We start from the raw sequence: 27,689 nt of genomic DNA, 5'->3' as shown, positions 1-27,689 counted from the left end.
AATCCACTTTCCGCCCTTTAACCGTGGCCACATCCCGTCTGACTGCGCACTGTTCTCCATTGCCAAGTAGAATATCTGCCACTTTCCTGGCTAGGGTGCACGCACTCAAATCCCCTCCTGGTATTACCTGTTGTAATCTATATTTTTTACAGTGGAATTGTGCACCGCAATAGGCTAGTTTACGAAAAAATACAATTTTACTGCAACTTCTGTCAGGTGTTTTTTAGACTATCGGGGAAACCTGAGAAACAGAACTACCAAAGAAAGAAAAGCGCATTGGAAAAAATAGGCTATTTTTGTGATTCCGATCATGTCTGGCGAAGAGGCACCGGCACGACAGCAGCAAGAATCCGCAGAAGAGAAGACAGAGAACCCACCTACTGAGGAACCTCCATCGGAGGCAGCCCAAGAGTGTGAGCCATCCCCCGCGGAAGAGCCAGTAGACGAGCCTGCGGCGGCGACCCCAGACAGAGCGCCGGTGGCGCCCGATGAGGAAGTTTTCAGCTACCGTGCTTTGTTCCTAACGGGCTATGGAGGCTATGACAAAGTGAAGCTCCAGGTGAAAAAGGGAAAGCCGAGCCTGAAAAACGCAGAGGTGCTGGTGCGGGTCAAGGCGTGTGGTCTGAACTTCGCCGAGTTGTTGGGGAGACAGGGGATGTATGAGCTGCTGCCGTCGCCGCCCGTCACGCCCGGGATGGAATGCTCGGGCGTGATTGAAGCCTTAGGGGAAGAGGTGACGGATAGAAAAGTGAGTCTAAAAACATAGCATCATGTTTCTTTCAAGCCCTTTCTTTCTTTATGGTAGCCTATTACTCATCATTTCTATTCAAATCAAATTCATTGGGCGAGGCCCGCCCAATCAATACATCAAACGTTGCCCTTTTTGTCCAGGCACAGAACCGTTATATAGGCTATAATATTTTATTGAGGAGGCGTGCACAAAATCTTGGTTAACAGTGCAGTATGATAGCACTATTTTGGGCGCTCCTTATACGTGATTTATCTCTTTAATATCTTCCTTTCTGCCTTCATATCATTGTGTTAGTTATTCATGCAGTCACAAGGTTGAAACAACTGTCTTTGTATGACAGCGTTATTACAAGATAATAAACATTTTTAGTTGTTTTCATCCTTGGCTGCATTATTGTCTTGATTTTAGTATCAAATATTGGGCTACTATAATAGCAGTGAGCATATTCTGTCTTCCCAATGAAAGTCACATATCCTGTGGTCAGTTGGTGTGTCCTCCTACTCCCTTTCTCGATTTGTTATAACACCCCCAAGAAGCTGTTGAGAAGTGATAATCAGAGGTTGGGGTTAACAGGTTCTCCCCTGTCTCCATTTGTTCCCTCTCTGATACTTCCAGACTGTGAATATCCGAAGTGGGATGGAGATGTGAAATGAGTGATGACACTGACACTGCCATGCTGTGATAAGAGAATTCCCCCAAGGGCTGTCAACTCATGTGTGCGTAACACTGCAATGACATGACCCAATCTATTTGATGAAGGGCTCTGATATAATATTTTGATATCAGCAATATTTCCTTTGGCGTGTGCGTGTGTGTGTGTTTTGGCCCTGTGTTTGTGTGCAATTGTTTGCCGATATGCAAGGTGAGCATATGTGTGAGTCTGTCTGTCTGTCTGTCTGTCTGTCAGACCCATATAGTCAGTACTGTTTGTACGGTACATCATAACCCTTCACTGTTCCACAAACATGGTCAGTTACATTTGATATTTCCTTCTCCTCCCCCTTCATTTTCTTCTCCTCCCCTTGCCACACCCCTTTCCACCCTCCCTTCCCCCAAACAGATGGCTAGAAGAATCCTATAGAAGGACAGCACATTCTTTCTGCACAATTGGTCACAAATCAAATCAAATTGTATTGTTCACAAACACATGGTTAACAGATGTTAATGCGAGTGTAGCGAAATTCTTGTGCTTCTAGTTCCAAGACACCTAACCACCACCACCACCAACAACAACAGCCTAGAGTCAGAGTGCTACCCGATCTGTGGACAATAAAAAGGCAGAACCCAGCTGCTGCCTTTTAGAGTCTGTTTTGGGAGTAGCCTAGGCTTGGACCTGTTCCTGTTTCTGTTTATGCTGAGCTCAGGTTTTGTCTTTTGGCCAACATGGTCTCAACAACTCACTGTTTTATCGACGTTTGTCCAAATGGCCGCTTTGGCCCAATCAGTGAAGCTATCCAGAGGTGGACTGAGGGCGTGGCTGTTTCGGATGAGGTCACATGGGATATTTCCCGGGCTGAAACAGACACCAGATTTGGGTCGTATTCATCAGGGCAAGCATTGCAGTGTTTTAAAATGTCTTGCAATGAAAAAACAGAAATCAGCATTTCTTACTGGACAAATCCAATTAGTCCCCCTCTGTTTCAGTCAGTTTTCTTCCGTTTGGTACAAATTAATACGACCCTGTTTTAAAATCTTCAGCCTTGTTGAATCCTCTTCGCCCATCCTAAAAAGACCAGATAGATGTGATCAGTAATGGTGTGATCAGATTGGTCAGTGATCAAATGATGTCAACCGTTGACATATTCACTTTTCGAGCATAAAGCCCCACCCACATTTGAACCTTTTCCTCAGTGGCGTTTGTTTTTTCCGTGTTCTCTTGTTTTTCTTTTTTATTCATTCTTTCCTGGTATGTGTTATTGACTGGTTCTGTGAAATACTCAACCAACACTTCCACAGAATATTCCTGAACAATGGTATATTTTCAAATAGAAGTTTCATGCAGGTTCTGATAGGTCTCAATTGGTCATGCACCCTTTGTGCAGACCTTGAGGTCAGTGACCGCATAAAATGCAATGTGACAATGTGATCTGTGAGTCATGAGTACTTTATTGTCATGTGTTTGTGAGCAGCAGGAAGAGAAGCAACATCTCGAGGAATCACATACAGGAAATGTTATAATATTCAGACTTTCCTGCGTCTTCCGCCTCTTGACCTCTTTCGAAACACAAATAAAAAGTCTACGTCTTGCCTGGTCCCAGATCTGTTAGACAATGACCATAGGAGTTGGGCAAAACCGCAACAATTGATCTGGCCCCAGGAAAGTAAGTCAGCAGTGCTCTTCTGACATGGGAGATTCAGCTATTGCAGGAGTGCATCTCAATAAAGACATCTTCTCCTCTCGTTCATAATATTCACATCGACCGTAAAGAAAACAACTTCCTGTTGGCAACCACCACAATATTATTTTAGTCAGAAAACTTTGCCACTCAACAAATAGTTGTTAGGATTTTGCTGTGACTTGTGACCCATGTGAAATGTCCCTCTCTCAGGTGGGTGACCGTGTGTTGGTGTTGAGTCGTCACGGTCTGTGGCAGGAGGTGGTGGTTGTGCCTGCTAGCCAAACATTCATCATGCCTGAGTCAATGAGCTTCGAGGAAGCGGCGGCCCTCCCCGTCAACTACCTGACGGCCTACATGATGCTTTTTGAGATGGCCAACGTCAGGGCCGGACAGAGCATCCTCATCCACATGGCAGCAGGTACAGTAGTGGTGGACACGCACACACATCCACAAGGGCGCAAACGCATACACACTCACACAAGTACACATACACACACATTCTTACGAACATACACACACGCTCATGTTTACTTATTGGAATGTGACTGATTATACATCGAGTGGCACTCGTAGGTCACATACACATACTATAAAAATGTACCCCTTTCCCCACCACAAACACACTCCACAGCCCCAGAATGTCCCCTCACAACCACAGTAGTACTATATAACATAGCCATTCATCTGCACCACTGACTAGGCTTAAGTCACGGCTTTGACATACTTTCCTTGACCTTAGAATGGGAGACTGCACAGTATATAGCGTAGGTGGACATACAAGTATGTGGTGACTCCCCTGTCCTTTTACCCTGGAACAATAGGCCTCCATTTCCATGGCAACGCCACCTCTTACCTCTGAGGATAACACTGTACGACATGCAGCACCTTAGCCAACTGACAATATAGATCGTTATCATCCTGTTGCTTTGGTAACACTCAACGTTTCACGTGGTTTTTTAACTTCATGGCCTTGAAAAAACAAAACAAAGATGGATAAGATAAGTAGGGTTTGGTTTATACTGTACTGCAGTGTTTCCTAAACTAGTGGTCACGGGCCCCATGTGGGGTCACCTGATTTGGAAATGAGGATGCGAGAGAAACCCCCCCCCCCAAAAAAATACAAATGCTTGTTTCATAGAACCGCGGTTACATGAGTAACCTTTGAGCTCCGCTCTTAGATGTTGGAACAAACAGAAAGGTTTCTGTTTTCTTCCTACAAATTGTGCTCTATCTTTTTTTGAACACACACAGCCACAAAGTAGGGGCTCTATTTTACCAAACTTAGCGCAATGGTAAATCTTAGTGCTGGCGGTAACGCTGTAGGTCCGGGGGTGTGTCAGAAATATTTTTATGAGAGCAGTAGCTGGCGGTGGTGATGCGAAAGGGCACACTTCAACCAACGTGGAATAGATATTGAATTGCTGTCTGTGCCCAGTGGGTTGTGTTTTGAGTATCCACTATCAAATAAAATACAATTATATTTGTCACATGCGCCGTGTAGACCTTACTGTAAAATGCTAACTTACAAGCCCTTAAATGTAATACAATAAAATAACAATAACGAGGCGATTATACAGGGGGTACCGGTACCGAGTCAATGTGCGGGGGTACAGGTTAGTTGAGGTAATTGACGTAATATGTACATGTACTGTAGGTAGGGGTAAAGCGACTATGCGTAGATAATAAACAGCGAGTAGCAGCAGCATTAAAAAGGGGGGGGGGGTCAATGCAAATAGTCTGGGTGGCTTGGGGGTAGAAGCTGTTAAGGAGCCTTTTGGACCTAGAGTTGGTGCTCCGGTACCGTTTGCAGTGCGGTAGCAGAGAGATGAGTCTATGACTAGGGTGGCTGGTGTCTTTGACAATTTTTAGGACCTTCCTGGTATAGAGGTCCTGGGTGGCAGGAAGCTTGGCCCCAGTGATGTATTGGGCAGTACGCACTACCCTCTGTAGCGCCTTGCGGTTGGATGCCGAGCAGTTGCCATACCAGGCGGTGAAGCAACCAGTCAGGATGCTCTCGATGGTGCAGCTGTAGAACTTTTTGAGGATCTGAGGACCCATGCCAAATCTTTTCAGTCTCCTGAGGGGGAATAGGCATTTTCGTTCCCCTTTTCATGACTGTCTTGGTGTATTTGGACCATGATAGTTTGTTGGTGATGTGGACACCAAGTCATTTGAAGCTCTTGACCTGCTCCACTACAGCCCCTTCAGTGTGAATGGGTGCGGGCTCGGCCCTCCTTTTCCTGTAGTCCACGATCATCTCCTTTGTCTTGGTCACTTTGAGGGAGAGGTTATTGTCCTGGCACCACACTGCCAGGTCTCTGACCTCCTCCCCATAGGCTGTCTCATCGTTGTCGGTGATCAGGCCTAACACCGTTGTGTCGTCGACAAACTTAAGGATGGTGCTGGAGTCGTGCTTGGCCATGCAGTTGTGGGTGAACAGGGAGTACAGGAGGGGACTAAGCACACACCCCTGAGGGGCCCCTGTGTTGAGAATCAGCGTGGCAGATGTGTCGTTGCCTCACCTTATCACTATGAAGGGGAGAGTGTGTCAGATAAGCAGAATTTAAAGGTTTGCTAAAAGCTTTTAGAGTTTACATCCTGCCTGTGACAGAACAGTATGTCTAGAATACTGCAAGTGAGGCTTTTTTTGTACGTGGCACAAATCACCACACCTGGGTTCGAATAGTATTTGAAGTCTTTCTACCGTATTTGAGCATGATTCAGCTTGCCTAGCAAAATGGAACCAATGAAAAGCTAAATATGTGTATGCGACCAATAAAATTAGATTTTGATTTGAAGTCCCAAAAGTGCCAAACCTGCTGGCTCAATCAAACTCTCAAAGTGTCCATCACATCTCTCGTCCATTAGATTTCACTTCTATCATATTCCCATCCCGTCTCTTCTCCGTTATCCCGTCTCCACTCTATTAAATTTCTCCTCCATCACGAATCACCTTCATCAGGAATCACCTCTGTCACAATTCTCCTGCATCTATGTTACCTACAGTATCTCTCATGCTATGCGTCCCTCGTGCCTCTCTCTGTGTCTTGTCCCCTTATGTCCCTCTACTGTAGGTGGTGTGGGCATCGCTGCCACCCAGCTCTGTCAGTTGCTGGAGGACGTGACCGTGTTTGGAACTGCGTCGGCCAGCAAGCACGAGACCATCAGCCAGGGGGGCGTCACCCACCCCATCGACTACCGTACACGAGATTATGCTGAGGAGATCCGTAAAATCAGCCCCAAGGGTAAGGATGGATTGGACATGCAACCTGGTCCAAGATCTGTTTGTACTGTCTTGCCAACTCCTATGGTTATTGGTGTGACAATCACCATATGAGTTGGCAAGACAACGCAAATAGATCTGGGACCAGGCTAAAGGGCGGTATCATCAGCATCACTGATAGGTGCCTTTGTCATCTCCTTTTTGAAGTATACGGCTCAGCCATGAAGTGGCAGACCACACAAGTTCACAGAATGGGACTGCAGAGTGCTGAAGTGCATAGTGCGCAAAAATAGTCTGTCCTTGGTTGCGACACTCACTACTGAATTCCAAACTACCTCTGGAAGCAACTTCAGCACAAGAACTGTTCCGTCGGGAGCTTCATGAAATGGGTTTCCATGGCCGAGCAGCCTAAAATCACCGTGCGCAATTGCATGAGTTATGTTACGGGTCTCATTACCAAGAACTTGACTGGCCTGCACAGATCCCTGACCTCAACCCCATCGAACAACTTTGGATTTAATTGGAACGCCGACTGCGAGCCAGGCCTAATCGCCCAACATGAGTGGCCAACCTCACTAATGCTCTTGTGGCTGAATGGAAGCAAGTCCCCGCAGCAATGTTCCAACATCTAATGGAAGGCCTTCCCAGAAGAGTGGAGGCTGTTATAGCAGCAAAGAGGGAACCAACTCCATTTCAATGCCCGTGATTTTGGAATGAGATGTTCGACGAGTAGGTGTCCACCTACTTTTGATTATGTAGTGTATCATTGCATACGATGTAAGCTGTATGTCAAGCCTCTCGATCAGTACTAGTGATCCACTCGAGCAAATCAGTTTCCAATGGCATTTCTGTCTCTTTCCCTCAGGATTGGACGTTGTCCTGGACCCTCTGGGAGGCTCAGACACCCAAAAGGCCTTTAGTTTGCTGAAGCCCATGGGCACCCTCATAGTGTTTGGTAAGAGACTAAATTACCGTTGTTTGTATTAGCGTTTAACATTACTCGCCTCCTGTCATCTCAACCGGCGCTCAGTGTTTACCCACCTTTTTCTGTACCACTACATCCCTTCCCGACTGGACATTTTATAGAAGATTTAACACATTCCATTTGCATTTCTAGCATGTTCCATGGTATGTGAAATGACTTGATAAGCTGTTTCCAATACATTTAAAATGTATTGAGGGGAAAATATGCATTCCAAGCTAGCTTTTCAAGTGTTTGCATTTCAATTTGTAAAATGTGTCAAATGTGTGGTTGTGTAATTATCATATTTACAACACTTTTTAACATGCACATTTCTGGTAGGGTGGTAATGTCCTCTCCATGTGTCCCTGACTTCATGACTCCATTTTCCAGGTGCAGCCAACTGTGTGACGGGTCAGAAGAAGAACCTATTGGCGGTAGCCAAGACCTGGTACAACCAATTCACCATCAACACCCTGAGGCTGATGCATGCCAACAAGGCTGTGTGTGGCTTCCATCTGGGCTACCTGAGTGATGAGGAGGAGCTCATCACCCAGACCATGACCCGCCTACTGGAACTCTATACCCAGGGAAAGATCAAGCCCCGCATTGACTCCACCTACCACTTTGAACAGGTGGGTGGGTGGGTGGGTGGGTGGGTGGGTGGGTGGGCGGGCGGGCGGGCGGGCGGGCGTGCGGGCGTGCGTGCGTGCGTGCGTGCGTGCGTGCGTGCGTGCGTGCGTGCGTGTGTGTGTGTGTGTGTGTGTGTGTGTGTGTGTGTGTGTGTGTGTGTGTGTGTGTGTGTGTGTGTGTGTGTGTGTGTGTGTGTGTGTGTGTGTGGTGCAGTGAATATCTATGAGTAGCTCAGTGGCTATGCATTATATACAGTATACAGTATCAGGTAAAATTTTGGACAGACCTACTCATTCAAGTTTACCTCATGAAGCTGGTTGAGAGAATGTCAATACTATTTTCTAATAGTAGAATAATAATAATAACTATGAAATAACACAAATGGAATCATGTAGTAACCAAAAAAGTGTTAAACAAATCAAAATATATTTTAGATTCTTCAAAGTAGCCACCCTTTGCATTGATGACAGCTTTGCACACTCTTGGCATTCTCTCAACTAGCTTAATGAGAAATGCTTTTCCAACAGTCTTGAAGAAGTTCCCACATATGCTGAGCACTTGTTGGCTGCTTTTCCTTCACTCTGTGGTCCAACACATCCCAAACCATTTCAATTGGTTGTGGAGGCCAGGTCATCTGATCACTCTCCATGGTCAAATAGCCCTTACACAGCCTGGAGGTGTGTTGGGTCATTGTCCTGTTGAAAAACAAATGATAGTCCCACTAATCGCAAACCAGATGGGATGACGTATCGTTGCAGAATGCTGTGGTAGCCATGCTGGTTAAGTGTGCCTTGAATTCTAAATAAATCACAGACAGTGTCACCAGCATCCCACCTCCTCCTCTATGCTTCACGGTGGGAACCACACATACAGAGATCATCCGTTCACCTACTCCGCGTCTCACAAAGACACGGCGGTTGGAACCAAAAATCTCAAATTTGGACTCACCAGATAAAAGGATGGATTTCCACCGGTCTAATGTCCATTGCTCATGTTTCTTGGCCCAAGCAAGTGTCTTCTTCTTTTGGTGTTCTTTAGTAGTGGTTTCTTTGCAACAATTCGACCATGAAGGCCTGATTCGCGCAGTTTCCTCTGAACAGTTGATGTTGAGATGTGTCTGTTACTTGAACTATGTGAAGCATTTATTTGGGCTGCAATTTCTGAGGCTGGTAACTGTAATGATCTTATCCTGTGCAGCAGAGGTAACTCTTGAGTCTTCCTTTCCTGTGGCGGTCCTCATTAGTGCCAGTTTCATCATCGCGCTTTATGGTTTTGTGACTGCACTTGAAGAAATTTTCCAGATTGACTGACCTTCATATCTTAAGGTAATGATGGACTGTTGTTTCTCTTTGCTTATTTGTGCTGTTCATGCCATAATATGGACTTGGTCTTTTACCAAATAGGGCTATCTTCTGTATACCATCCCTACCTTGTCACAACAGAAATTCCACAAATTAAAGAACACCGGTTAATTGAAATGCATTCCAGGTGACTACCTCATGAAGCTGGTTGAGAGAATGCCTATCCCATTTTCTCCATTGTAGAATAATAGTGAAGACATTAAAACTATGAAATAGCACATGTGGAATCATGTCGTAATCAAAAAAAGTGTTAAACAAATCAAAATATATTTAAGATATTAGAATCTTCAAAGTAGCCACCCTTTGCCTTGATGACAGCTTTGCACACTCTTGGCATTCTCTCAACCAGCTTCTCGAGGAATGCTTTTCCAAAAGTCTTGAAGGAGTTCCCACATATGCTGACCACTTGTTGGCTGCTTTTCCTTCACTCTGCGATCCAACTCATCCCAAACCATCTCAGCATCCTAAACTAAAGCTCAGCATTCAACACCATAGTACCCTCCAAGCTTATCATTAAGTTCGAGGCCCTCGGTCTGAACCCCGCCCTGTGCAACTTGGTCCTGGACTTCCTGACGGGCCAACCCCCGGATGGTGTTGGTAGGAAACACCTCCACTTTTCTGATCCTCAACACTGGGGCCCCACAAGGATGCGTGCTCAGCCTCCTCCTGTGTTCCCTGTTCAAACATGACTGCCTAGCCACGCATGCCTCCAACTCAATCATCAAGTTTGCAAATGACACAACAGTAGTGGGCCTAATTACCAACAATGACGAGACAGCCTACAGGGAGGAGGTGAGGGCCCTGGGAGTGTGGTGCCAGAAAAATAACCTCTCACCCAACATCAACAAAACAAAAGAGCTGATCGTGGACTTCAGGAAACAGCAGAGGGAGCACCCCCTATCCACATCGACAGGACCACAGTGGAGAAGGTGTAAAGCTTCAAGTTCCTCGGTGTACACATCACTGACAAACTGAAATGGTACACCCACACAGACAGTGTGGTGAAGGCGGCACAACAGTGCCTCTTCAACTTCAGGAGGATAAAGAAATTTGGCTTGGCACCTAAAACCCTCACCAACTGTTACAGATGCACAATTTAGAGCATCCTGTTGGTCTGTATCACCGCCCGTAACCGCAGGGCTCTCCAGAGAGTATCGCAGTCTGCCCATTGCATCACCGGGGGCAAACTACCTGCCCTCCAGGACACCTACAGCACCCGATGTCACAGGAAGGCCAAAAAAATCATCAAGGACAACAACCCCCGAACGACTGCCTGATCGCCCTGCTATCATCCAGAAAGCGATGTCAGTACAGGTGCATCAAAGCTGTGACCTAGAGACTGAAAAATAACTACTATCTCAAGGCTATCAGACTGTTAAATAGCCATCACTAGCACATTAGAGGCTGCTGCCCTATATAGACTTGAAATCATCACTGGCCACTTTAATAATGGAACATGACATTACTCATCTCATATGTACAGTATGTATTCTATCCTTTTCTACTGTATCTTAGTCTATGCCGCTCTGACGTTGTTCGCCGAAATATTTATATATTATTAATTCCATTCCTTTACTTTAGATTTGTGTGTATTGTTGTGAAATTTTTAGATATTACTGCACTGTTGGAGATAGAAACACAAGAATTTCGCAACACCCGCAAAAACATAGACAAAAAAAACAAACATTGATTTGATTTGAAGAGTGTTCGAAGCTCTCATCAAGGAAAAAGGGTGGCTACTTTGAAGAATCTCAAATATGAAATATATTTTGATTTGCTTAACACTTTTTTCGTTACTACATGATTCCATGTCTTCACTGTTATTCTATAATGTAAAAAAAAGTAAAAATAGGCCTGTTGTAAGGCAGGTCCTCACCAGACATCACCGGTGTGCCAAACCCACCGTCGCTGGACCAGACAGGACTGGCAAAAAGTACTCTTCACTGACAAGTCGCTGTTTTGTCTCACCAGGGGTGATGGTCGGAATCGCGTTATCGTTGAAGGAATGAGCGTTACACCGAGGCCTGTACTCTGGAGCGGGATCGTTTTGGAGGTGGAGGGTCCGTCATGGTCTGGGGCCGTGTGTCACAGCATCATCGGACTGAGATTGTTGTCATTGCAGGCAATCTCAACGCTGTGCGTTATAGGGAAGATATCTTCCTCCCTCATGTGGTACCCTTCCTGCAGGCTCATCCTGACATGACCCTCCAGGAATGACAATGCCACCAGCCATACTGCTCGTTCTGTGCGTGATTTCCTGCAAGACAGAAATGTCAGTGTTCTGCCATGGCCAGCGAAGAACCCGGATCTGAATCCCATTGAGCACGTCTGGGACCTGTTGGATCGGAGGGTGAGAGCTAGGGGTGGGGAGGCATGCAAGCCGAAGAACACCATCCCAACAGATAAGCACGGGGTTGGCAGCATCATGTTGTGTGGGTGCTTTGCTGCAGGAGGGACTGATGCACTTCACAAAATAGATGGCTACATGAGGAAGGAAAATTTTGTGGGCATTTTGAAGCAACATCTCAAGACATCAGTCAGGAAGTTAAAGCTTGGTCGCAAATGGGTCTTCCAAATGGATAATGACCCCAAGCATACTTCCAGAGATGTGGCAAAATGGCTTAAGGACAACAAAGTCAAGGTATTGGAGTGGCCATCACAAAGCCCTGACCTCAATCCTATAGAAAATTTGTGGGTAGAACTGAAAAAGCGTGTGCGAGCAAGGAGGCCTACAAACCTGACTCAGTTACACCAGTTCTATCAGGAGGAATGGGCCAAAATCCACCCAACTTATTGTGGGAAGCTTGTGGAAGGCTACCAGAAAAGTTTGACCCAAGTTAAACTATTTAAAGCCAATACTACCAAATACTAATTGAGTGTATGTAAACTTCTGACCCACTGGGAATGAAAGAAATAAAAGCTGAAATAAATCATTCTCTATACTATTATTCTGACATTTCACATTCATAAAGTAAAGTGGTGATCCTAACTGACCTAAAACAGGGAATTTTTACGCAGATTAAATGCCAGGAATTGAAAAACTGATTTTAAATGTATTTGGCTAAACTGTAAGTAAACTTCCGACTTCAAATTCATTCTTTAACCTGTCTCCTGCCCTTCACCTACATTGATAGAAGTTGATTTAACAAGTGACATCAATAACGGATATAGTATATATTTGTGGCTCGGGGGCTCCTCCGTAGCAGACGCAGAGAACGTAGTATTTCATGGATTCCTGTAGTCTCACAGAGTTGACATACAGATTTCGGATCTTAATTGTATCACTTTTGTTGTGGTACATTTTCCAGCGCATCCGGAAATTCAATGAGCCTCGTGATTTAGATACATTCACTGGAAATCCGCATTTCTCTTTCTCTCCATGCGGGGGAAATCGAGTCATTCGGGCCAGTGCCAGCTATCAAAATCATCTTCCCTCGCTCGCTCAAATGCTAAACGCACCAGAATGAATATGAATAAATGTCCTACTGCTGCTGTAAGCCTATATATCATATTACTGCAATATTCAGGTGTACAAAAAATGTATCTGAAATGCAGCCATACACATCAACAACCGTCGGCGTATATAGTTTAGTAACTAACACAAGATATATATCGATCTCTACTACGACAAGTGTGAAGTTGTATCCGAAATGCATTTATATATGCATTTCGGATATATATTATCGAAAAAGAGGACATCTTAAGGTTTCTGGCGAACCTAAGGTTACGAATGAACTGTCAAAATTGATTTCAATCGTGGCCTGGGGTGTTGTAGGGATTAGGGCCGCTGTCAGTATGTGTTCGATTCCGGTCCACACCCTTCTGGGTAACTAAATCCCGGATTGTCTTGGTTTAGTTACACATTTTAAGTAATTATAGAAAGTCCAAGGATATTTTTACCCCCGACCTTGAAAAGAAATGACCATACCAAATCATTTTATTTTAAAGACAGTTATATTTCATGGATAACATAAATTGGAACAAATTAAATACTAACACTAGGTTACACCGACATTAGTTTCCATTCATACAAAGTGTTGGACATTCAACTAGAGGGCGAACATATCTTGACACTTTGATTGCAAGCAGGACTAAGGTAACAAGGACATAATGAGGTGTCCAATAATGGTTACAATTGAAGATCAGATGTGTTTATGAATTTAGCGGCTATTGATGGTTTAACGAGGCATCAGCTGGCGATAATCTAGTGCCATTGACGGTTGCAATAAGACCCTTGTTATTTGATTATATACCAATACATTCTGTAGGCTCCCCGTTAGCCTATCCATTGTCACGTGATGAAAGGTGTGAAAACCGACAATAGGCTCCTGTTTGTGTTTCTCTGGCTGAGTTGATAGCCGATTTGGCCATCAGTTGATTGACAGATGTAGGCCTACTGTAAAACCATCAACTTTCCTCCAGTGGGGATGCTCGCCCACGTTTTATAGTTATGGTCTTTGGTGTGGATGGCCCTTAAAGTAGGGGAGATTTCCATTGCTAAACTGTTGATGGCTGTAACCGCTGGACCACACAGGCACTGAGCCACCAATAATTTATTCTGCCTATTGCGTGCCTTGAACAAATATTAAAACCATTTATTTTCCCTAACGAAAAATACATCTTAGACCCTACAAATATGTCAATTTATTATAATCCAAATACGAATTCTGCTGTAGCCTGCATGTAGTCTACATAATCTACCTGAACTGGCGCCCAGTGGACCTGCAGTCTAAGGTACAATGTTGGTAAGGTACTGCATTGTATACAAACACTGCTTCCGGCTGCCCCCTGGTGGCGATTTTAAATATTTCTGTATTGCTTTCATATAATCCCTCCAGAGGCTTGCACTCCTCCTTCCACTGCCTTGAAAGGCTATGTTTACACCTAGCTCTCCTGCTTCTTTAGTAATGTCTGATATGTCTACTCAACAGGGTTGGACATTGACAGACTGTGTGGGAGGCAGAGAGGGTATGCGAGAGGGGGGCGGGAGGAAGAGCTGGGGGTATTTTCAAATCCCAATTCTGTTTACAACAATTTCATTATAGACCAACTGATTTGTTTACTTACTATTCGCCGCCCCTGTGGTTTCCATTGCGACGGTTGAAAGCCTTTCCAGAGAGGATGGGAAACGTCTCTTCCCCCCGCTCCTATCCACTTGACCCCCTTCTGATTGGTCAGAAGGCTTGGCGTCAAAGGTTAGAATGTTTAGAGGGTGCCTCTGTGTGACAGGAAATATGACTGGTGTATAGCTAGACCTCTTGTTGCTATGCGACTGCCTGGAAGCCGGTATGGTATCCGACTCCTTTTGAAAGGAGTGAATGAATGGAATAGTCATAGGATTGGTCAAATTAATTTCATATTTAATCTAACCTTCCTATGAAACTTTGTGTCTATTGCAACTGGCATGTAGCCTATTTACGCCAGACTAACAGACTCGCTATTTGTAGTACGTGTGATGTTACATACTGTTGTTACAACTAATCCAGTAGAGGCTAGGCTCATTTTCTGTGTGACATTTTCATGACATTTCCAATAGTTCCTTGCATATTAATAATAATAATTAAATCAATGTTTGACATTCATTGAAACTGTTTTGACAGCAGTCTCCCCACAGATATTAGCTCTTTGCTATCCACCCTAGCCTTCCTCCCTCCCCTTCCTCCCTCCCTCCCCTTCCTGTTTACACTGTCTGACGTGTCAGACTCACTGCAATTCTCAGCCCCCCCTCGGCTGATATGGGTCTGATGCCGGCAGTTGCTAGGTGACCGGCCGTGGTTGCCGTGGCGTCGGTTGTTAGGGGAAGCTTTGTTTGAGTTGCCGTGGGGTGGGGTGGGTGGTGAGCGGAGAGAGCAGGGGCAGTGGAGTCAGAGAGGCACTTGTGTGTGTGTGCAGTCCCAATTAAATAGGGACAAACCCTTTCAGTATTCATATGACGGACAGAGAAGATGTCATTATCTGAGCTTGGTAAAAGGAGAGGGTTTGATGCAGATTTCCAATGTGTTATTACAAATGGGAAATAAACTGGATCCTGAACATCCAACTTTTGCACAGGAGCAAAAAAAGAAGAGGATCTCTCCCCCTCTCTATCCCTCTCCCCCTCTCTATCCCTCTCCCCCTCTCTATCCCTCTCTCCCTCTCCCCTCTCTATCCCTCTCTCCCTCTCCCCCTCTCTCCCTCTCCCCTCTCTCTCCTCTCTCTCCCTCTCCCCCTCTCTCTCCCTCTCCCTCTCCCCATCTCTATCCCTCTCTCCCCCTCTCTCTCCCCTCTCTCTCTCTCTCTCCCTCTCCCCCTCTCTCTCCCTCTCCCCCTCTCTATCCCTCTCTCCCTCTCCCCCTCTCTATCCCTCTCCCCCTCTCTCTCCCTCTCCCCCTCTCTATCCCTCTCCCCCTCTCTATCCCTCTCCCCCTCTCTATCCCTCTCTATCCCTCTCCCCCTCTCTATCTCTCTCCCCCTCTCTATCCCTCTCCCCCTCTCTCTCTCTCTCTCTCTTTCAGTTGGTTGGTTTGTCGATCTGTATTTCAACCTTTCTGTCTGCCTGCCATCTCTCTTTTCTCTGTCCCTCCATCAGGTGGGTGACGCGATGAGGCGTATGCACGAGCGCAACAACATCGGCAAGGTGATTCTGCTCCCGGAGCCAAAGAAAGAGGAGGAAAAGCCCGAGTCCAACCCTGAGCCAGGAGAGACAGAGGACAAGAAAGAGGAGGAAAAGGATGAGAATAAGATGGAGACCGGCACAGAAGAGGTCAAGAGAGAGGAGAATTGAGAAAGGGAGAGTATGTGTGTGAGCAGTAGACTTGAGCACTTCATCATTGGCCTTCTCTACTCCTCAGTCCATGTCTCAGAAATCGACCATTGCCTCAGTGTTTCTATCTGTTTATACGTGTGAGGTGAAGTTGCCCCTAAGTGCTGATCTAAGATCTTCTTTTTTTTTTTTTACCCACTTTCGGTTCAAATGTAGATTCTGCGAAACACAAAGTAAACAGCCGTATCAGGACGACTTCAGCAACAACAACGAGCACAAGGCGAGGCTGATTTCTACGCAGTTGTTGTCAAACAGCTATACTAACGTCGGAGACTGAAGCGTAAGCCGTGCACGTGCACAGATGCTCTGTGTGAGTGCGTCGTCTCGCAGCGTGCTCATCTGCGACATTGCTGGCTTTCCCTTGCTACTCGTGCCAACGGCACATCGCCGAGTCTCCGTTTGACAAGGCTAGGATAAGCTGCACTTAGAACTGCGCTTAGGGGCAAATGTGTATGGTGGTCTTGTCCTACTGACACCAGTGACTGAGTCGTGTTGCTTGTAAAATAGCTTCTCAGACACGTTGCTATGTTTCCAGTATGTTCCAAGGCCTTATGTTTCAAAGGAAAAAGTGCCCCATTCGCAACACTTCATGAGTCACCAATGTCGAACCCTTTACTGTGCTGTGTCTCCCTACAAGTTGAATTGCATGCTCTTCTTGATTCAGCAGGCAGACACCGTATTGTTATATGAATTGGAGGTCAAGCTTTTAAACGAAAATGTGTCAGTATTTTGCATTCGTGAATTATGGAAAGTGTGTGTGTGTGTGTGTGCGTGCTTGCGTGTGTGTGTGTGTGTGCATGTGAGCGTTTCTGAGTGATATATAGGTTTGATGTTGTTGTTTGAATTGTGCTTTGCCAAAATTCTCTTTCGATGTCTTCATGTCATATTTCAATATGTGAATTGTCGCTGACTTTGTGGCCACTTTGAGAGTACTACGAGACCCGTGTTTAAGTGTAGTTTATTAGATGGATTGTTGCTTTTTGTCCTGACCTGGTGTGCCAAATGAAACACCAACTTTCCCCTTTGCCCATGTATCACAGAGAAAGAAGGAAGAACAGGGCCTCTTCCTTCACCTTGTCAAACTGTTTGATTTGTTCTTGATTAAACAATGTCCCGGTGACCTTGTGGTAAAACAAACAAACAAAAATGTTTGGCACGAGCTTTTCTTGTCAACACTGCTTTCGTTTTGTGATTATCGTCGCACGGCTCTCAATGTTGAACAGTGCCTCTTCAGTATAAAAAGTAGAATAGGAATACACTTATTACAAGCTTAATATACTTTCTATATTAAGTATATAAACAATCCCAGTTTGTAACTGTGTATTCTCAAGGATTTGCTCCCAGCCTTCCTCCAGACCAGTCAAGTTGATCTGACTTAAGAAACAGGAGAACATGGGAACACACTTGACTTTTGCATCAACTATATAGTGCTTGCTCTCTGGACACTTCCTCGTTGGTGCCATGATGTTGTATTCTACGATGATCTGCAGCGAATAGGCCGATATCATTCGCTATTATCCGTGGCCAAAATATCATATGACACATTCGCAAATAGAACACTTGATCTGTAGAATTTGTATAAGGGGATTTCCATCCCCCCCCCCCCCTGTGTTTTCATGGTGAATTCTCACTGTGTTCCATTTCATAACATTGGATCCGTATCTTATGGCTTTCATGAATGACTCCAAATGGTCTTGCCGAGCTCACGGTCTAGTGTTGACACACCCAGCTGCTTGCAGATGTATACCGAACCTGGAGACGGGGGTTCGATTCCCATGACCATTCTTTCTACTGTATGTCCCCCTTCAAATTCTGTTCGGACTAAATCAAGTTTGCAAATACAAAACGGAGCTCTAATTCCACTCTGCTTTCAAAACTCCAAATGGTTAATATAAGAGGAAGCAGATGTTTTTTCCAGCTGTGGCGGTAACCCGACGCAGCAGAGAAAGGAAGCTCCTCTTCTCCCCGTCCCAAAACCACGCCACCACACATTCCACTCCTACTCTCCACTCCTACTAATATTCTCTCTCTCTCTCTCTCTCTCTCTCTCTCTCTCTCTCTCTCTCTCTCTCTCTCTCTCTCTCTCTCTCTCTCTCTCTCTCTCTCTCTCTCTCTCTCTCTCTCTCTCTCTCTCTCTCTCTCTCTCTCTCTCTCTCTCCGGAGAGCATTCCCATCTCTTTATTTTCACGTTAAACAAGTCAAATGAATATGTAACTTTTGTTTAGAAATGTGTCTATGATTCAAGTTTGTTTTTTCCATTTGCAATTTTTCCCCTCTGTCAGAAGTGAAAATGGAAAGGTTGGGTTTGTGTAGTTTTCCTTCTTTCCTGGCATTAGAATGAATGAGGTATGAGCTAAGACATGGCTGGGATTTTCTGGAAGGAATTGGGACTGGGAATCTGAGTATCTGATCCCCCCCCCCCCCCCCCCAGGAGTCCTTATGACCCTGCAGGTGTTTCCACCCATTCTGAAACCTGAATCATACTGAAACGCTGATTTGCATTGTTCAGAGCCAGCGGTTTGTTGTTGTAATACTTTTGTTGCTCAAATCCCCATATTTGTTTGCCTATTTTTGCTTCATCCAAAAGCACCGACGGACGTACCCAAGCACTTAATATGACACGACTAACTTTACAAGTGGTTTGTTTTTTTTGTTTTACGTATTTGAAGTGTTTGATTGAAACCCTCTGCCGTGCTTGAGCCTGTGTTTTCACCACTTTCACCAGTCCACATGAACTGGTGAGGCTTTCCTGACGTTTTGCCCTGTGCCTTACCTGTGTTGTACTGTACATGTTTTCTGAAATGAATAAATTGCATTCCAAAAATGACAAACGGGCTTATCTAGGCTATGTCGATTTTCTTTGTGCTTTCACGCCCTGAGCTGTCCTATATACAGTATGCTGCTTGGGATTCCGGACCATCTCAAATACAGACCAATTGCTCCCCTTGCACTTCAGTAACAGTACTGCACACAGTCCTTGAGTTATTCTGTGTAGATGCGATACTGGAGCGGTGGAGAGCATGACCGAGTCAGCGTAACGCTTTCTTTGGGGATCCTTTTGGTTTGCTCTGTTTGTGGTAGGTTTTGTAGGTACTTTTTTTCCTGACCAGTAGACCGGTATATTCCAAGTGTCACCACCAAACAACTCAGATTTTAAAGTGGAACTCTAGCTGGAAAAGAGAGCCAAATGACATCTGAACTGATATCTGTATTTTAATCATTTGAGTCCACCAATACACAGTATGTGTTCAACATATGTGTCTTCAGTGTATTACATAGACATTATCATGAACATTTCCCGATTGTGACTATTTTTCATAGAACAATACATATTGTGAACCTTACTTGTTTTTGTTATATAACTTTAGTATCTACATAGGAAAATGTACAGCAAAAAGAATTAATGATTACATTTTTAAAGCGCTCTTCGGTCGGTTTGAGTTTTTTCTCATGTCTTGATCCATTGCAGTTGTTCAGCCCTCCTCGATGCCATGAGACCTCAGTGCCTCAGCTAAGCATTTGAGATATCTTGAGTCTGGGTATCCATTCCTATAGAGGGGAGACTTATTTAGGACCACAATCTACTAAACCTATTTCAACTCATCTTTTAGGCCTACCAGGGTAAGAATCTTGGATTATGGCACTGCCACTATAGTTGAAATGAGTTTCATATCTCAATGTCATAGTTTTCATACTGTACATTGGACAAAAACCTCACCTGGAAATCCCTCCCTCGATGCTGGTCTTGTGTGGGATGCTACCCCAGGTCACACAATCCCTAGTGTCCCCTACTCTCACGTTGAAGGTGAAGCCTCGATGAAAGGCATGTTGGAGGCATGGCAGAAGCTTGAGAGTCGTTTTATTCAGAGGCAGGAAGGCATGGAACGTGCCCCCTTGGAAAGACCCCCCAGGGTTTGGATGACCTTTCTGCACAGAGGTGGTATGTAGATCACGAGGCGGCAACACACATCTATAGGTAAGACCTCATCTACACACCCTAGACATAACGCCTTTGTACGACTGTCAATAGGATTCCTTAATGCCTGTCGACTGATGATCTGTGTCGATCACACGTGGCTATATATCAGGTGGATTCAAATCAAGAGCTATTGTAACATGAAACATTTCGGCAGTAATGAATATGTGTGATATAAAAGTGTAGCCTAAGCAAACTGTCATTTCCAATCCCTTTGAACAATTCCCAATTCTCAAAGGTTAGACCTTACCCCTTGGATGCCATCCGGAATGTTGTAGGTTATCTTCAGCGTTGTATCCTTGTTGTACCCAACCAGACTGATGGACATCTCACTGCGGGTCATGGACCCTCGGATGCCCACGACACCTTCCTGAGATTTAGGACGTACTTTACAGTCGGGATGGATGTGATTCTGGCACAAGGCCCCGCCACAAGCAGTCATAGACACAGATTCCCCAGTGGTTCCACCTACACAAGATGGACTGGCCTTCACCTCGGTGTCTTTCACATCTTGTTTCTCATTGGACCGGCTTGCCCCGTAATGTTTGGCAGTGGCGCTTTGTGGATTCACTGCATGAGACTTTGCACATTCCACACATGACGGGCACATGGCTTTTCCACCAGCCGTCCAAGATACAGATGCCCCTGCGGTTCCACATATACAGGACAAACCGGCATTTCCTTCGCTATGGTCCTTTTGGGTCTGCAGTTCCCTACTGCTAGGTATCTGGCTTTCCTCAGGCTTTGGCCCTGTCAACCTCTGAGCACTGTGCTCTGGTAATCGTGCTGCACCATCATTTCCTTCTTTAACTCTTAGTGACCCCTCTGCTTTATAGGGAGCACTGATTGTCCTGAAACTCTTTTCATCCAGGGGACCAGATGCTCCTAACCGAAGCTTCAAAACAGGCACTTTCTTCACATCTGATTGGCTGACTCCCTCCAAGCTCCCTGATGAAGCAATGTTGTTTGCAGAGGTGGTCTCCTGGTCTTGTTTGTCACTACTGGCAGAGCTCTGATGTGCTGCTGAGGAGTTTATGTCAGCGTTGGATGCAGAATCAGAAGATCGTTTCTTAAGATCAATGGGTCTCTCTTCCATGGTCTGTTCCCCCTCTGTCCCAAAGTTAAGCATCTTTTTTAGAAATGACATCGCCTCCATGCAATCCAGGTTTGGACCAAAGATTAAAATGCTCTTAGTATTTGGCATTGGAATGATTTTCACTTTCTCCCATGTCTCTCTCACAGTGGTGCATAACACCTCCACTGTCTCATTCTTCGAGTCTGACACACCCAGCTGTGTTAACAACAGCTCATGGGTGGAGAAGTCCTCGGCTACCTTGGCAATCTGCTCTTTCAGCACCTGCTGACACATCCAGACGTTGGCTGGATCTTTCCCTCTCAGATGGAGGACGACCTCATTTAATGTTTTTTTCTCCGTCATCTGCAGGTCAGAGGTTACTTCCTCTAGCAGTATGTGGAAAACCTCCTTTATGTATAACCATTGAGTTGTGGGCACCACCAGCTCTACACTGAAGACTTGCCTAGTCTCTGGGTGACTGGTAGTTTCGCCTCCTTTGGTCTTTCCAAACAGGTCTACAGCTGAGCTGCTGTCCTTTCTGACTTGTTTAGTCCTAACCTGCCCTGAGAAACTGTTGGATCGTCTCAGAGTGGAAATTGACTTGGATTGTTGGACTACGCCAGTTGGAACCGCCCTGTCCACAGACATGTCCATATCATCCATTGAGTAGCCCTGGAATCCACTAAAGTTTGCTGCTTTTGTGGGTCTGGTTTCATTGTTTTGTGCCAAGTTCAAAGGGGGTTTACCAGACAAGGAAGCAGTGGACGATGGTTCATACCTTTTGAAGAGGGTGTCTTCCTGGAGACCCCTTGGACCAGAACTTGACATTTCAACCTTCTGACTCGTAATCCCTGAAATTGGTCCACGACCAAATTTCTGGTCGTTCGTTCCAATGAGTTTTGTGGACAGGAAACTATTTGTCTGGTGATCCTCAGGAGCCTTTACATCACCCAAGCTGGACCAAGTCTCATCATCTTTAAGTGTCTCAGAACCCATAGTTCTCCCAAATGTGGCCGCCATTTTGAATTCTTTGCTCCTCACAGCCCTTTGTTTTCTAAGCTTGGTGTCAGGCACAAAGGATAGAGACGCATCTCCCGAGGGGGGAAATAACTCTTGACCGTGCTCCTTTGTTGTCCCTTGCGTGTCCATTAGGAACTGCTTGGCCTCCGACACGTCACTTCCACTGCCCACCAGATAGACATTGGAGTTGTCTTCATTGATCAGCAGCTTTGTGAATCTCTGCGTTAAGGCTTTAAAAGCCTGCTGGAGCCCCAACCTGGGGAAGCTTTCCTTAACCAACTGCTCCTTGCGAAGTTGGGCCTCTTTGTCTTGGTACAGTCCGCCCAGCTCCCCATGCGCAAGCCTTAGACGCTCCACCCCTCGCCCAGTGGCCCCAGTCTTAAGCTGCAGATAGAGGGTGGTGATATCCCTGGTGGTGACGTCCAGTATCTCTACTCCATGCCTGTCGAGGATGTTCTGGTACTCAGCCGAGCAGTGCTTTCGGAGGTATCGGAAGATGTCTGAGTCTATGACCATTGAGAAGTCCTCTGTTAAGGTTCCCTTCTCTAATGCCACTGCATCCTCCATGTCATTGATGTAAGATGTATGCAATGCCCCCGCCCCCTCTCTATGATTGGTGTATGATGTGTACAATGCATCCGCCCCCTTTCTATCATTGGTGTAAGACTCTTGAAGAAGGGCACGATTACTCTCAGAGGCTCTACTGGAACATTTCCCCAGATCCTGTCCGTTGGCCTGTCCTGAGGTGTCAGTGTCCTGCTGTCTTTCTGTTTGTCCTTGAGCAGAGTTGTATCTTTTGTCATCCTTGGTGGCCTCAGCTTTAAGGGAAAGGAAATCTTTTGAGGTCTGTGAATTGAAAAGTCTCAGCAGACACTTGGTCAGGATTTGGACTTCTGTGTAGCGACCTTTGAAAGTGCAGAGGTCAGCATGAACGTGAAAGGTGAATTTTATGTCGCAGGCATTTTTGAGGATGTCAGATATCGATGTTTTGCCCCCATTCAATTTGCTGTAGTCCACTGTCACAGCTGTCTCCACAAAGAGCTGAAAGATTGAATTAAGAAGAGTGAGACTAGGATTTGACTAAAAAGATGAGATGTTTAGATGGTTTATTCGCATGCCTTACCTCATCTGGGTCCATTTCTTTGCTGTGCAAACTCACACTTAGCTCATATTGCTCGTCATTCACTGATAATGTGTGATTCTGATGTTCAACCACTCTCCGAGCCACTGCGTGTCATGTAGAATTTTTAAAAAGACAACAAATATTAGGCTACCTGAATATGCATTATAGGATGTGCTCTATAGGATGTCCCTCATCAAGATAATTGCATGTCAGACCCATGACTCAGATATGTGTGGTATATACACAAAACATCTTGTAATTTTCAATACTTTTCCTCTTAAGGTTCTCTATGTTTTACTTCTTATACTAATTAATATACTTCCTTCATTTTTTCCCCAAGCCCACCGATGACCTCTAACCTTCACTGTCCTCAAAAGTAATGAAGGCAGAGCCAGGCGTTGTCTTGGAGACCGTGACAGATGAAATGTCCCCTCCTCCATTCCTCTTCCTCAGGAAATGAATGTGGAGCTTGTCGATCAGTCTGTTTTGACTGATATCTAGGGGTAACCCACACACTCTGACCGTTCCACCCTCCTTCGCCATCCTTGTTATTTATCTGTAAGATTAGGCAAGGCCAAGGACATCCACAGTTAACAATGTTTTGCCAAATGATGAAATTGCAATCACTGATCGCAACCCAATCAATTCAACCGTTTTGAAAGAGTATACAGTTATAATAGCAGCTCAGAACGCGTTAATTCTTTTCAGTATTGAAACCCTCAGGTTTCAGTCATTTAAATATCATATTATCAATGATTCTGACACGTAAATGTAAATACATTTTTATTGCCGAAATCATATCAGAACAAGACTACGTTAGGCAGGCCTGAATAACTGCTTCCATACATGATGTGCGCAAAGATATGAACAAATCATAAAGCAATCTGTCTGTGTAAATCACTCCATGTTTAATCAAAAAAAGTTAACTATGTTGATTTGCATTGCTGGTAATTCAAGTCGTGATGTTGTGGCTCGCAAAATATAGGCCAACCCATTACCTGGATAAGAGAGCCACATACCCTAATGCACCTTCAGACTAGGCCTACAACATTGCAAATATATTTGATATTTGAGCAATTTATTAAAATCTTTGGATATTACCTTTATTTTGTGTGCGTTTGTCCTAGATTCAAATATGAAACGAGATATGTTATCAGAGCAAAATGACGAACTATTGCTTGCAAATCTGAGAGAGATTATTCTCGGTTCTCAAGAAATGGAAAGTGAAAGGGCTGCGTGAATGAGTCAATGATGTCGTCAAAAACATAAAAACAGCAACTATTTTTTGTCAGAACAAAAAAGGGAACATTAGCGTTACCAAGTACCCATTCGAAGTTTTTAGATACATTTTTGGGGGAATAATTTTTTGTTTTTTTAATACATCAAAGTACAATTTCCTCGACGGTAAAATAACTGACACGATGTGAGCACACCTACCACAAGAGGTCGCCATTACATCACGGAAAGCTAATGATGGGCTCAATTCCAATTATTTATATATACACTAGATAACCAATTGGGGGCGCTGTGTTGAAGTCACGGTGCCTCCATCTTTGCACTCCCACCCATTACAAAAAATATATTTTGGAAGCCATAGAAATGCTTTTATTAATGTCTACATTCGTCTTGACAATTTTATTCTATTACAGAAATCATAATACATACTTTTAAATTATATTATGTGAGCAAACCGTAAAATTGTCATTTTTTGAGATTTAAAGTATCATTTTTGATATTACTAATGTTACTGTCACACTCAAACAAAAATAAATATTTAAATACATGTAATTTTGTCCTTGAAACATTTAATTGAAATACTGTAGAATCCATTCATTCCTATGGAGGACTGCTCCTACTGGGGAATGACAAAATGGCCGACAGGTGGCTTCAAAGCCACTCGATGACCAATAGGTACAGCAGCATCAGCAATCCAGGGTTTATCATTGCTCAATTCACCCCCAGTGTCTACAGTGATGCACAAAAACAGTCCACAGGAAGCCGGAAGTTAAATACAATTCCATTTCAACTTTCTTTGCAGGTGAGCAGGAAGCTTGGTCATGATGACGTTGGAAGTTTGAGACAAAATATATAGATTCGATTTTTATTTAGTCACCTGCAATGTACAGTGAAATTCTTAAGCTCTGAGCTCCAACAGTGCAATTGTGAATGAAACAATGAAACAAACAAATGTATAATAATAACATATGTTCACAACTGTGACATTGATAAATATTAATGTCCATTGGGGTGTGGGCAGGGTAACTGGGGGAGGGGGGGGGTAGTGGTGGCTATCTGCTAAATGACTCAAATGTAAATGTGTTCAGCATGATAAGTGTCCATTGGGGTGGGGGCAGGGTAGATGCCTGTTGAAAGTCTCCAAATGGAGAAATGCAGGGAGTCACCACCTTCTTGTGCCTTCTTCACCATTGTGTCTGTGTCGTTTGTGTAGTTTGACCATTTCAGCTCCTCAGAGATGAACTTGACATTTTGTAGGTCTCCACGGAGGCCCCTTTGATAAGGATGGAGGCGTGCCCATCCTGGTTCCTCCTGAAGTCCAATCAGCTTGTTTGTTTGGCTGACATTGAGGGAGAGGTTCTCTATGTGATCAAGTGTTAACATAAAGTGTTCTGTCAAACTGTCTAGTAGTCATTTTCTCATAGCATTAGAAAAGTTGTCTTTAATATCTTTGTTTGCCAAAAGGCATCCTGTTTTTTTGTTTGATCTTTAGATCTCAATTTATGACATTGAAACAGCCTAAGAAGGTTCACTGAAACCCTTCCAACCTAAGAACTTGAACTCCATTGACGATTAACAGTCAATATGTCATGTTTTGTCATTTATTATCATGTCTTGTCCCTGTGCTTCCCATTCTATTCGTTTCCCTCTGCTGGTCTTATTAGGTTCTTTCCCTCTTTCTATCCCTCTCTCTCCCCCTCCCTCTCTCACTCTCTCGCTCTCTCTTCTCTCTATCGTTCCGTTCCTGCTCCCAGCTGTTCCTATTCCCCTAATCATCATTTAGTCTTCCCACACCTGTTCCCGATCCTTTTCCCTGATTAGAGTCCCTATTTCTCTCCTTGTTTCCCGTACCTGCCCTGTCGGATCCTCATTTATAATTCACCGTGCTGTGTCTATGTTTTGCCCTGTCGTGTCGTGTTTCCCTCAGATGCTGCGTGGTGAGCAGGTGTCTGAGTCTGCTAGGTTCAAGTGCCTTCCCGAGGCATCCTGCAGTTCTCGATCAAGTCTCCAGTCTGTTCTCGTCTTTACGTGTAGTATTATGCTTTTTGTTTTGTAAAGTTTATTCTGGATTAAATACTCTGTTTTCGATTAAGTCGCTTTTGGGTCCTCATTCACCTGCGTGACAGAAGGATCCGACCGAGGAATGGACCCAGCGACTACAGACGCTCGTAACACTGCCGTCGAGATCCAAGGAGCCATGCTCGGCAGACACGAGCAGGAATTGTCTGCTGCTCGCCATGCCGTGGAGAGCCTGGCCGCTCAGGTTTCCGACCTCTCTGGACAGTTCCAGAGTCTTCGTCTCGTGCCACCTGTTACTTCCTGGCCTGCCGAGCCTCCAGAACCTAGGGTTAATAACCCACCTTGCTACTCCGGGCAGCCCACTGAGTGCCGCTCCTTTCTCACCCAGTGTGAGATTGTGTTCTCTCTCCAACCCAACACATACTCTAGAGAGAGAGCTCGGGTTGCTTACGTCATTTCACTCCTTACTGGCCGGGCCCGAGAGTGGGGCACAGCTATCTGGGAGGCAAGGGCTGATTGTTCTAACAATTACCAGAACTTTAAAGAGGAGATGATTCGGGTTTTTGACCGTTCAGTTTTTGGTGGGGAGGCTTCTAGGGTCCTGGCTTCCCTATGCCAAGGTGATCGATCCATAACGGATTACTCTATAGAGTTTCGTACTCTTGCTGCCTCTAGTGACTGGAACGAGCCGGCGCTGCTCGCTCGTTTTCTGGAGGGACTCCACACAGTGGTCAAAGATGAGATTCTCTCTCGGGAGGTTCCTTCCAGTGTGGACTCTTTGATTGCTCTCGCCATCCGCATAGAACGACGGGTAGATCTTCGTCACCAGGCTCGTGGAAGAGAGCTCGCATCAACGGTGTTTCCCTGCTCCGCATCGCAACCATCTCCCTCCTCTGGCTCTGAGACTGAGCCCATGCAGCTGGGAGGGATTCGCATCTCGACTAAGGAGAGGGAACGGAGGATCACCAACCGCCTGTGCCTCTATTGCGGATTTGATGGACATTTTGTTAATTCATGTCCAGTAAGAGGCCAGAGCCCATCAGTAAGCGGAGGGCTACTGGTGAGCGCTACTACTCAGGTCTCTTCATCTAGATCTTGTACTACTATGTCGGTCCATCTACGCTGGACCGGTTCGGTGCTACATGCAGTGCCTTGATTGACTCTGGGGCT

The 27,689-nt window shown here is 45.1% G+C and overlaps 2 protein-coding genes across 2 annotated transcripts; one reads left to right on the top strand and one right to left on the bottom strand.

Moving 5' to 3' along the window:
• Positions 1 to 72: 72 nt before the first annotated feature.
• Positions 73 to 18,267, top strand: LOC124048414 (synaptic vesicle membrane protein VAT-1 homolog). The gene is made up of 6 exons (XM_046369188.1): positions 73 to 748; positions 3,301 to 3,508; positions 6,165 to 6,335; positions 7,179 to 7,268; positions 7,668 to 7,909; positions 15,837 to 18,267. The coding sequence occupies exons 1-6, from the start codon at positions 311 to 313 to the stop codon at positions 16,029 to 16,031; spliced, it is 1,344 nt and encodes a 447-aa protein (XP_046225144.1). The 5' UTR covers positions 73 to 310; the 3' UTR covers positions 16,032 to 18,267.
• Positions 18,268 to 18,911: 644 nt separating this feature from the next.
• Positions 18,912 to 24,501, bottom strand: LOC124048413. Its single transcript, XM_046369187.1, has 6 exons — positions 24,366 to 24,501; positions 23,624 to 23,820; positions 23,265 to 23,368; positions 20,297 to 23,182; positions 19,789 to 19,997; positions 18,912 to 19,619 (listed from the first exon to the last, which is right to left on the bottom strand). Exons 2-6 carry the CDS (start codon positions 23,805 to 23,807, stop codon positions 19,544 to 19,546), a joined length of 3,459 nt encoding a protein of 1,152 aa, XP_046225143.1. The 5' UTR covers positions 23,808 to 23,820; positions 24,366 to 24,501; the 3' UTR covers positions 18,912 to 19,543.
• Between the last annotated feature and the right edge of the window lie 3,188 nt (positions 24,502 to 27,689).

The sequence above is a fragment of the Oncorhynchus gorbuscha genome, linkage group LG11 (genome assembly GCF_021184085.1).
Source record: "Oncorhynchus gorbuscha isolate QuinsamMale2020 ecotype Even-year linkage group LG11, OgorEven_v1.0, whole genome shotgun sequence".
Taxonomy (NCBI): domain Eukaryota; kingdom Metazoa; phylum Chordata; class Actinopteri; order Salmoniformes; family Salmonidae; genus Oncorhynchus; species Oncorhynchus gorbuscha.
The sequence above is the reverse complement of the archived record's forward strand: the minus strand, read 5'-3'. Positions and strand labels throughout refer to the sequence as shown.

Excerpts from the sequence above, each read along its gene's own strand:
- LOC124048414 (XM_046369188.1), top strand. The coding sequence starts at position 311 with ATGTCTGGCGAAGAGGCACCGGCACGACAGCAGCAAGAATCCGCAGAA. Across the intron at positions 749-3,300 it reads AAGAGGTGACGGATAGAAAA|GTGGGTGACCGTGTGTTGGT; the intron begins GTGAGTCTAAAA and ends TCCCTCTCTCAG. Across the intron at positions 3,509-6,164 it reads CCTCATCCACATGGCAGCAG|GTGGTGTGGGCATCGCTGCC; the intron begins GTACAGTAGTGG and ends CCTCTACTGTAG.
- LOC124048413 (XM_046369187.1), bottom strand. The coding sequence starts at position 23,807 with ATGGCGAAGGAGGGTGGAACGGTCAGAGTGTGTGGGTTACCCCTAGAT. Across the intron at positions 23,369-23,623 it reads TACTTTTGAGGACAGTGAAG|TGGCTCGGAGAGTGGTTGAA; the intron begins GTTAGAGGTCAT and ends CATGACACGCAG. Across the intron at positions 19,620-19,788 it reads ATCGAGGGAGGGATTTCCAG|GAATGGATACCCAGACTCAA; the intron begins GTGAGGTTTTTG and ends TCCCCTCTATAG.